Source organism: Antrostomus carolinensis, unplaced genomic scaffold (genome assembly GCF_000700745.2).
Source record: "Antrostomus carolinensis isolate BGI_N321 unplaced genomic scaffold, ASM70074v2 scaffold46187, whole genome shotgun sequence".
Classification (NCBI taxonomy): domain Eukaryota; kingdom Metazoa; phylum Chordata; class Aves; order Caprimulgiformes; family Caprimulgidae; genus Antrostomus; species Antrostomus carolinensis.
In genome coordinates, this window is record NW_010329000.1 from 1 (window position 1) to 10,797 (window position 10,797).

At 43.7% G+C, this 10,797-nt stretch overlaps 2 protein-coding genes across 2 annotated transcripts; one reads left to right on the plus strand and one right to left on the minus strand.

Annotated features, from left to right (window-relative positions):
* Window positions 1-989: 989 nt before the first annotated feature.
* CACYBP (calcyclin binding protein) lies at window positions 990-6,826 on the plus strand (the record flags this gene model as incomplete). Its single annotated transcript, XM_010172395.1, has 5 exons — window positions 990-1,182; window positions 1,892-1,988; window positions 2,573-2,672; window positions 3,987-4,081; window positions 6,514-6,826. Coding segments are annotated over 5 exons (645 nt in total), but the record flags the coding sequence as incomplete, so codon positions are not given.
* A 1,573-nt stretch (window positions 6,827-8,399) lies between these two features.
* On the minus strand, window positions 8,400-10,776 carry MRPS14 (mitochondrial ribosomal protein S14; the record flags this gene model as incomplete). The annotated part of the gene is made up of 2 exons (XM_010172397.2): window positions 8,400-8,582; window positions 10,744-10,776. Coding segments are annotated over 2 exons (216 nt in total), but the record flags the coding sequence as incomplete, so codon positions are not given.
* Window positions 10,777-10,797: the final 21 nt, after the last annotated feature.

Genomic DNA, 10,797 nt, shown 5'->3' on the forward strand with positions numbered 1-10,797 from the left:
GGCCTCCTGAGGGGCTCGCCCCGGTGTCCGGCTCCTACCCGTGTCCCTTGGATTTTAATTGATGAAAGCTTAAACCTTGAAATAGAAGGGGGCTTATGGGAAAGATGGGGACAGGCTTTTCAGTAGGGCCTGTAGCGATGGGACGGGGGAAATGGTTTTAAACTACAAGGGGGGAGATTCAGACTGGATGTAAGGAAGAAATTGTTCACGCTGAGGGTGGTGAAACCCTGGCCCAGGTTGCCCAGAGAGGTGGTTGGTAGAAGCTCCATCCCTGGAAACATTCAAGGTCAGGTTGGATGGGGCTCTGAGCAACCTGATCTGGTTGAAGAAGGCTCTGGGGAGATCTTATAGTGGCCTCCCAGTACCTGAAGGGGCTACAAGAAAGGTGGGGAAGGACTTTTCATTTTCAAAAGGGCAGTTAATGACAGAACAAGGGGAAATGGGTTTAAGCTGAAAGAGGGGAGGTTTAGATGAGATATTAGGAAGAAGTTCTTCACTGTGAGGGTGGTCAGACACTGGAACAGGTTGCCCAAGGAAGTTGTGGATGCTCCTCCCTGGAAGTGTTGAAGGCCAGGCTGGATGAGGCTTTGAGCAACCTGGTCTAGTGGAAGGTGTCCCTGCTGATGGCAGGGGGTTGGAACTGGATGATCTTTAAGGTCCCTTCCAATCCTAACAATTTTATGATTCTATGTCCCTGCTCACTGCAGGGGGTTGGACTGGATGGCCTTGAAAGGTCCCTTCCCACCCAAACGGTTCTGTGATAATGTATACTGGTCGGGAAGTGAAAATAGTAGTGGTCAGGGAGTGAGGAGCAGATGGCTTCATGCTTAACAGGCTGTAGAGGGAAAGAAAACCACTGCCTTGATAAATCTGAAACTGCTACACCTGGGAAATGTGGAAGTGCCATAGCTGAAGAGCTCAGGTGCAAACCTTGAGTAAAAAGAACTGTATCTAATATGTATGCACGTGATCTTTTCTTTTTAAACCAGTTGCAGAAAGATTTGGAAGAGGTTAAAGAATTGCTTACGAAAGCTACAAGGAAACGACTTCGTGATGTCCTGATGACAGAGAAGCACAAGCTAGAGCTAGAAATCAAGAATCAGCCTCCACCGAAGCCAAAAGATGCTGCAGAGGAAGAAAAGTCATCGCTGGGAGGGTACACAGTGAAAATAAACAATTATGGTAGGATTACTGTTCTGAACACTTAGTATTGCTCAGGCATCTCTCTGAGGAGAAGGCAGGGTGGCATTAGTGTGAGTTATAGTTGCCATTTAGTGGTGTAGAGAACCCTTCTTAAGTGTTTATTTCACACTGCAGATGCTACGTGAAAAGCTACTACGTGCTCACTGTGCTGTCCCAACCACAGTGTGTGTTAATTGTGTTTGTGTGATAGTTCTGGTGGGATGTGTTAATGATCCCCAGTGTACCAACTGGTATTTTTCCATTGCCTAGTGCTTAGCGTAGCTTAGGAATGAAGGAGTGAGCTTTGGCTTCTCTGCCCACCATGTAGGTGAAAGGAGAGGGGATTGCTCAAGATACTTGTCATGTGGGGAGCAGGGGAAAAAGTGGGTCAGGGAAGCTGCAGCAAAGCAGACAGCTACCTCTGACTCCCCCTGCACAGACACAGTTGTTACCTTTTTACCAGAGCTGATATGTGGGTTTTCTCAGAATTTGCAGGAACTAGAGAACGGGGCAAAATATGAAAAACTTGCTTTTGCTCTCAAGTTATTCCTGAATAATTAATGTCTTTCCCTTATCTCTGTCTCTGAAGACTATTTCAATAAAGCGGAGATCCCAGTCGTTACTAGGGGACATTGTGGGGGAAGTTGTAATGGAACATAGGAAGTTCATGGAAGAAAGCTAGAACTTAATCTCTTTATTTCACTTGCAGGTTGGGATCAGTCAGATAAGTTTATTAAGATTTACATCTCTTTAAATGGAGTCCAGAAGCTTCCAGCTGAGGACGTGCAGGTGAATTTCACAGAAAGGTGAGTTCATCTCGTCGCATCGCGCCACAGGGGAGAGAGCATGGGTGAAGAACACGATTTGAAATGCAGGAATGTGTTCTGCTGAGTTCTGTTCTGGATCAGCCCTTATCCCCAACTCCCTTTTTTCTTTTTTTTCTTTTTTAAACTTGAGCACTATTAGCTTTTAGTAGCACTTAACACATAAGTCTAGTTCTCCTTAGAGGGCATCAGGGTATTTTCATTTGACAAATGCCTGTTGCACCTCATCACGCTTGACAGGGTGTGTAGTGTTAGCCCTGTTTTTTGATGGTGATAGAACTGTGTGTACTTTATGTAAATCTGCCTTTCCAAGTCTGTAGGAGATCAGTGAGGTAGAAAGAACCCTCAAGATCTTAATTCGTTGTGAAGTCTGGACAGGTCCTCAGTGTTAAATCCAGCTGAAGATTTGAGAGCCCTGGGAAGAAAGAAATTCAAGCCTGCTGACATGCTTTCCCAAGAAACGTGCCTGCTACAGGGCTTTCAGACATTGTTTTTGGTGGCAAGGCAAAATAGTCTTCTGATGATTGCAAAATTTGTGTTGTCCTTCCCCCAATTTCTGGTTCCAGGTCATTTGATCTGCTAGTGAAGAATCTGAATGGGAAGAACTACACCATGACCTTCAACAACCTCCTGAAACCCATCTCTGTGGAAGGCAGCTCTAGAAAGGTCAGTGCACCTTGGCTGTTAGAGATATTTAGGTCCCTCACAAAGCACCATGTTCACGGCCTTATTCTAATTCAAGAGACTCAGTTCTGGCCTTTGGTCCCTCCCTTCTGTCTGTAAAGTCTCTTCACTGTGAACACGATTCTTACTAATCTTTAATTGTCATAACTGTGGAATTATCCTCTGGGATCTGTGGGCTTCTATTCCAAAAGATCGTGTCTGGATATTGTGTGCTTTTTTTAATAGCTCTCCACCAGGATTTCAGAAATAAATAAGTAGCAAATTCCACTAAGCATCCATTTGCATCTTTGTGCTTTTAAGGATTTCTGAGAAATTCTTTGCAATTTTAAGGTCTAAGAGAATTGTCAGCAGACCAAAGTCTTGGGAAGCTTAATCAGCATAATACTCAGAGCAAAATCTGAAACCTGCTCTGCCTTCATAAGGGTGTGTTGCTCCAGAATTGAACACCAGTAACATTTTACTGCTGATGACTGCGACTGGTGACATCACGTGTCCTTGCTGTGCTACTCATAGCACCTTTCTGGGCTTAGGGATGTCTTGGACACCTTGTGTGTGTTCTGTACTCTTGTGCGCTGCACTTAGTGACATCAGATGTGAAGAAATTATGGTTCCACTTGAAATTGCCCTAAAACTAGGACAGTGTAAAATTAAAACAACTGAAATAAATGAGGGTGATGTGCTGGTGATTTTTAACGTGGTGTAAAAGCGAGCAGTGGTCACGTACTTGCTAAGTTGAGCTAAAGCTCCAGCAGACTCTGGTCCCGCTGTGGCACACAGGAGTTCTTTGCAAAATTTAGGTCAGGGTTGCAATTAAAAACAGGCTTTGCTTATAACTTGCAAGCATACTGCGAGATTAAGCAATGCCCTAAAACTAGTTTCTTATCCATAGAGAAATAAATTTTGAGAGCTTCTACTTGAACTTGGTATTCTTGGAGAAGTCTAGCAAATAGAGCCACCCTTTACCCGACAGTCCTGGGTGCTTGTAGCATCCTGAAATCACTGAATGGTGTTTCTGCAGCGCTGTGTCGGTTCTGTATGGGTACCATAGTTCTGTACTAGTATTATGTTAATCATACCATTTAAATTGTCCACCATGAGGTTAACACTTTGTACTTCAAAGCTCAGTAGTACTGTGATTTCTATACGCTACATAGTAATCAATAGCTGAGATAAATGTTTCAGGAAACTTGAGTATTGAAAGAGGTTTATGTTACCAGCTAACCTTACTCACTGTGGTGGTGACAAGCATCCCTTTATGAAGTATTCTAAATTCATGCCTTGCTGTTCTCCCTGCAGATAAAGACAGACACGGTCCTTGTGATGTGTAGGAAGAAGCGGGAGGAAAAATGGGAATGTCTCACTCAAGTGGAAAAAGAAAGCAAAGAGAAAGAGTAAGTGTCTCTTCAACCCTCCATCTTGTTCTCCCACGTTGCTTTAGGACTGCCAGGAGAGCAGGTCTATGCTGCACTGACTGTGCACTCAGACTGTGAGAACTGCTTTTCTGGGGGACAGGCCCTTAATGTGTTTGAAAATCATTAGGTTGGGATTTTTTTGGTGCTAGTAGGACTGGCAGTGGAGGGAGATCTACTTGGAGTAGCTGCTTGCTACTCTTCTACTGTTTATTGCTACTGATGAAGGCTGCATCACAGGAAATACGATAGGTAAGACTTGCAGTGAGAGTGCTAAAGGTAATCAACCAATTAAGGATTCATAGATATTTTGATGGCTGCATTCATTAAAAAAACTACTCTAGTGAGATTGAATTTTTTTTTTTTTTTTTTAGGTTAATCATATATTATATAGAAATACATATATATTCCTTGCAGCTATGCTGGTCAAAATAGCAATTATTTTGTCACTTGTGTGTGAAGTGCCTGCACAATAATCCCAGCATCCTTTTGGCAAAACGAGTATTTGTTTACCTGGATCGTTACACAAAGTCTCAAGTTAATTTGTATCACTTCCAGTGGGAGCAATCCTACAAGTAGCTTAAGCTCTGGATATATAAAGGTGGTAAATTAAAGCAGGAAACACCTGGGACAAGAGACTTGTATATATATGTGTGTGTGTGTATATATATATGTATATGTAGTATATAATAATTTTATAATCTTTTACAATACACACACACGCGTTCTTACCTAGAAGAGAATGTGTATACCCACCTCGAAGCATGGAAACACTCACTTTACAGACAGTTATGCCTGCCAACAACTATTCATTTTGTGTGTGTTTATTGAATGTTTTGCTAAAACTGATGAGTCCTAACTAACCATACCAGAATTTAGAGCAAAAGTACCTTCCCCTCTCAAATGGCATCACTGGAGATTAAGAGAAGGTGACTTGACTGCTAAGGCAGGTTGCTGGAGGGACAGGGTCATAGAATCATAGAATGGTTTGGATGGGAAGGGACCTTAAAGCTCATCCAGTTCCACCCCCCCTGCCATCAGCAGGGACACCTTCCACTAGACCAGGTTGCTCAAAGCCTCATCCAACCTGGCCTTCAGCCTTTCCAGGGAGGAGCATCCACAACTTCCTTGGGCAACCTGTTCCAGTGTCTGACCACCCTCACAGTGAAGAAGTGCTTCCTAATATCTCATCTAAACCTCCCCTCTTTCAGCTTAAACCCATTTCCCCTTGTTTTGTCATTAGTTGCCCTTATGAAAAGTCCCTCCCCAGCTTTCTTGTAGCCCCTTCAGGTACTGGGAGGCCGCTATAAGATCTCCCCGGAGCCTTCTCTTCTGCAGGCTGAACAGCCCCAACTCTTTCAGCCTGTCTTCATAGGAGAGGTGCTCCAGCCCTCAGATCATCCTGGTGGCCTCCTCTGGACTTGTTCTAGCTGCTCCAGGTCTCTCTTGTGTTGGGGGCTCCAGAACTGGACGCAGTATTCCAGGTGGGGCCTTACAAGAGCAGAGTAGAGGGGCAGAATCACCTCCCTCGACCTGCTGGCCATGCAATGGGTCATTTTGTTAGAGAAGTCCTGCATGCTGCCAAGCCTGTCACATTACTATTGCCACCTTATTCTGAATATTGAGGATTTATAGTATGACAAACGAGTCAGCTTGTGCTGGGGTCGGTGAGACTGGTTAGCCCCGTGCTTGGGGAACTTGCTCCCTCTGCTGATCAAATATTTTGAGCTGCAAGTTTTCCTTCCAGCCTGCAGCTGCACTAGTCACTGCCAAGAGGATTTTAAAAAACAGGGTAGAGAGAGGCAATTTTTCCAGAGAGAAGGCATTATGTATAGTCCGGTAACGTGTCATACCCAGGTGCTTCTCAGGTGGGTGGCACTGTTTGTCAGCTGGCTTCTAAAGTTGAGAAAATTGCTTTGAAGTGCAAGGTGTTAATAGTGAGTCAATTAACTTCTGGAGATAACCTGAAAAATAGGAAGCAGAAAATGTCTTCTGGGTTATGAATGTGGTCACTTCTATTTTTATTCACTTGTCACATAACAGCACAGGCAGATATTGGCACTTTCAATATCTGTTATAGTCCTCTCCCATTGCCTAAAATAAATTTGGGGTGGTGCTTCCAGAGTCCTGCTTCCTAAAATAAATTTGGGGTGGTGCTTCCAGGTTCATGTTTACTGCAAAATGCTTCCCATCATCCTTAGTGGGACAGCTGTAGGTGTACTACTGAACTTGCCCTTAGTTTAAGGGGGTACTCTTTAGGATTCTCTGTACTTTTGGAAGCTGACTGAGACTCTCCCCGGGTCTAAAGACTTTGCCAAAACAAAATCCTCACTGTTACCAGTATGTTTCAAACAAATATTTTTGCCCAGAATTGCTGGATATAGCTGATCTTCTCACATGTATCCGTCTTGCAGGAAGGCTGCCTACGACACCTCAGATCCTAGTGAAGGGCTCATGAACCTTCTAAAGAAGATGTATGCAGAAGGGGATGATGAAATGAAGCGCACCATCAACAAGGCCTGGGTTGAAAGCAGAGAAAAGCAATCCAAAGGGGACATACCAATGGATATTTGAAAGTACTCTTAAGGGCCCGCCTTAACACTGATCTTCCATGTGAGACACGCTGTGCTGCAAAGATCATTGTTTACACAACCTTCTTCCAAGCAAAGACAGTCATTTTCCATTTCAGGTTGGAGAAAATATTTAAATAAAATAGCTTATAAAGCATTTCCTTCAGTCAAGTGGTTCACCGTTTCCTGAGGAGTGGAGCATAGGTATATCCTTAACCCCTCCTTGAAAAATCATCTCAGATGAGTGGAGAGTGTTGTGAAACTGAGAACAGAATGTAAAGAAAAGGAATCCTAAACTAGGATGGGTCACGGCCTCTCTGTTGGGAGTGACGGCTGTACCTGTCTGGTTGCTGGGGTTAATGGCACGCTCATGACATGGGGTGTGGTTTTTTGATTACATGTGGGAAACATGAAGTGTAAAGCATGTCACAAAGGGAGAAATGCTGAAGAAAGTAGAACCACTATCTCAAGCACTTGCTAGATGAGCAGAAACAATACGGTGTTAGTCCTGTGGTATTAAAATTTAATGATAACTCTCAGAAATTAATTACTGGCTGTTTAACCAGTTTAATTTTGACAATGCAAGCAGCTCTTTAGCACCTATGCTAACTGTGACCTCCTTGGGGTGTCTTTGAGGTGGCATCAGTCGCAGGAGGGCAGCGAGCTGCTGATGCTGGACAGTGTAGTCGCCCTGGCTCTAACAGTATATGAGGAAAAGAGGGACAAACTGCTATTTCCTTTCAACTTTCAAGGGTTTTAAGGTAACAGAATAAGTTATCGAGATAGCTTGTACACCAAAATCTGACTAAATGAGGTGATGGGTTGCTGTCAGTTTGCTGCCGGTGTGCCTTGTCTGGTGGTAGCACAGTTTCACTTGGCCTGTGCGTTGCAGCCTCCTGCAAGGGAGGGGGACAGAGCAGCCATTTCCCCTTCACTGCCCTGCTTTGAAGAAGAGTACAGGGCAAACATGAACTTGGCAGCAGGCTTGTTATTGTTGTTTCCTTCCCGTGTCCTTCTCATGTCTCCTGCAAGGACAGATTTGTTTGATGTTACCTGATGAATTAAGGTATTAATGGTCTGGACTAGGACTTAGTTGCTACCTTGTTCTTAAAGCACTGGACCAAGTGCTGCACTACAAGCAGGAGATAAATACTAGCATGTTGTAGTTTCTAGTAGGTCTTTCATCCACTTTGTCTGCTTGTTAACATACATATGTTAAGTTTGCATAGCAAGAGTATCTAAACTTGAGGCCTTGTTTTATTTTCAGTTCGTGCTCACCCTCGTTCACGGCAGAACACCACTTTGCCCTGTTGTGCAGTTTCGGTTATGCTTTTTCCCCAAATTACCATGGTGAAATTACTGTACGGTGGCAAAAAAAAATATGCTTAAATGAGCCTTGTGCTGTATGTCTTTATTTCTAATGTTGCTCGTATCACAAACCTCAGCTGAGTTCTGCAACCATCAGGTAGTGACTTCTTGTCCTCAAAACAAAACTGCCTCTCATACAGACCACTTTAGTGCAGTTATGCTGCTGGTTGACAGCTGATACCAGTCACAATCCAGTGAGTTTAATTAATCAGCATGGCTTCTCATCCTTCCCTTATTAGTTTGATATTGATGCTGGACTCCTAGACAGGACAGTCTTCCTTTAATTACTCAAACAGACTGAGCCTGTTTTGTGTTTTCTGCCTGAATGTATATATCCATGGGGTGATCCTCCATGGGGTGAGCTACCACATGGCCCTCTGTATCCCAGACATCTGAGCATGGTCAGCAAAATGACGGAAAACGATTCTGCTGAGCCTCCAACGCCGCTTCACTCCCCGCGGGCGGGATGTCAGGACACACCTATTGCGGATCCGCACAGGGCAGCTGTCCCGGGGCAAGTTCGCAATCTCTTTATCAGCCACTTCCTAAAACAGAAGATCACAGCATAAAGTTTATTTGTGTTCCTCAAGATTTTGAGGGGGCTTATTGCCAGACCTCAAAATCTAGGTGTAGAGTTGGTACCAGCACGGGTTTCTCTATCTCATCAGCATGCTTTGCTATTTGATAGGGAAGTTACACCTCTCTTCCTCACCTGACCCTTTCTGTCTGGGCATCCTAACAGTGCGTGTAAAGTGATCCACATGGAGACCCTAAATTTAACATTGCTACACAGACTGAACAACCTCACCTCATGCCAGTAATTTTAAGTTAGTCAAAATCCACTTGGCTTTGTCCATATTGCAGGGTGGGCTGGTCCTTTAAGATGAGCTGAACTGATATATATATATATATATATATATTTATGTTCCTTATTAACTGCCTTCCCAGGTAATATGCTTTGATGTCAGTAAAAGGAATCTCTCATAGTATACTTTGGAAGGAAGCTACAGGCAGAGGAGGACAAGTCAAAGTGTCTGTTCTAATGAGAAGATGCAAGAAAGGTCTTTCCACGTACAGCATGAGCTCAAGAGTTTTCAGGAAGCACCAGGTGGTAGCAAATGGAATTTCAGAACAAGTGAGCTCAGCAAGGAAATGGAGCCTAAAAGAAGTCACTTGAGGCTAGGTAAGTGTCCCTAACCACAGCATTCTTAATATGCTGTTTTCTGAAGGACAAAAGTGCTCAAAGAATCCTGGGTTCAGTCTGGTAGGAAGTCAGAGTTGGAGGTAAAGGGAAGGTCTGAGGCTGGATTACAGAAACTCCCATTATCTTGCAGGAGTGCTGAAAAGCAACAGTGTAAGGCTATCTTCTAAAGGGATGCTTGCCTTCAAAGGAAGATGGCATCAAGACAGCAGCAGTGTGACTTTCAACTTCAGTAACAGCAAGGTCAGTAGGACTTCCTGTCTTCAGAATATAGTTCAGTTACTGGTTTTGTCCAATTGTGCATCTTATTTGCATATATAGCTGTATATATACACTCTACTACAGCCAAGCACTTACAGAATTTTTTTGGCCTATTAAATTCCTAAAATTTTATTCAGAAAGGAGACTATAATTTCAGAGAAGATTTGTAGTTTAATTTTTAAGACTTTAATTTTGGGGCCCAAATGACATAATTTGTTAGGGGAGGAAAAAATTGCTTTCCTGGAGTCTTCTTCTTAATTCTAAATGCTGTGATAACTTAAGTGACTTCAAAAGGTGACAAAAACAGCTAAGCAATACCAAAAAGCAAACCCAACTGCAGTTCATTTTTTTTTTCTTCCCCTGTAAGGACTAGACTTGCAAACTAGACTTGCCAAGAGATTGGTAAAGTCAATACATAAAACCAGATTGATACACTTTCTCTGCCAGGATATTTAAGGGTGAAAGGATCTCCCCACAACTAGGCATGGCCAGATCAAATATGTACAGGGCTATTTTAAGAATATCTCCGATACTTGCAAATGTTTTCAGTCGTTAGGAAGGAAGGCTGAGAGCAGGGCAATGAATATGTGTGTATTTCAGAATGGATTTAACACACTGCTGCAGCTTTTATATGCTTGTAGCTCAGGCAAAGAGTGAAATTAAGTATTTCTAATTGAACAAAGTGGTGGTTCCAGGTTTTAGAATAAACGTAAGAACAAAAAAATCTAAAGTTTTATCCAGGAAACTATGAAGTAACCATACAATATCCTGTATTACAGGAATATAAGGAAAATGGATGTTAGTGACACCAGTGAGGGGAAAAATGAGACTGCACCGTGTGTAGTGTTAAAAATACTGCTCACAGCAGAGAAATACTGGTTTAAAAACCCAAAACACCAAACAATCTCTAGTCAGGAGAATATATGATTGTCATAAACGCTCCCAAAAGGCCAAGGCTCTGGAGATGCCTGGGCACTAGCACTGACTATGCCATATGACATGATTCTGTGCTCATGAGTTAGGGAAACGCAAGTATTTGTGACCTGACGCGGCCACCCGGGTCTGTAAAGTGGCCATGGTAGCTCAGAGAACATCGTAGCAGTAGGAGCCACGTGTGGCTGGTGGGATGTCCTGGCTGGGGTGGCTGCTGGTACTGGCAGCCCCTTGGGAAGGACACTGCCGGTACCGGCAGCCCCTTGGGAAGGAAGGTTCCGGCAGCCCCTTGGGAAGGGTGGTGCCGGTACCTGCAGCTCCTCAGGAAGGACGGTGCCGGTACCGGCAGCCCCTTGGGAAGGAAG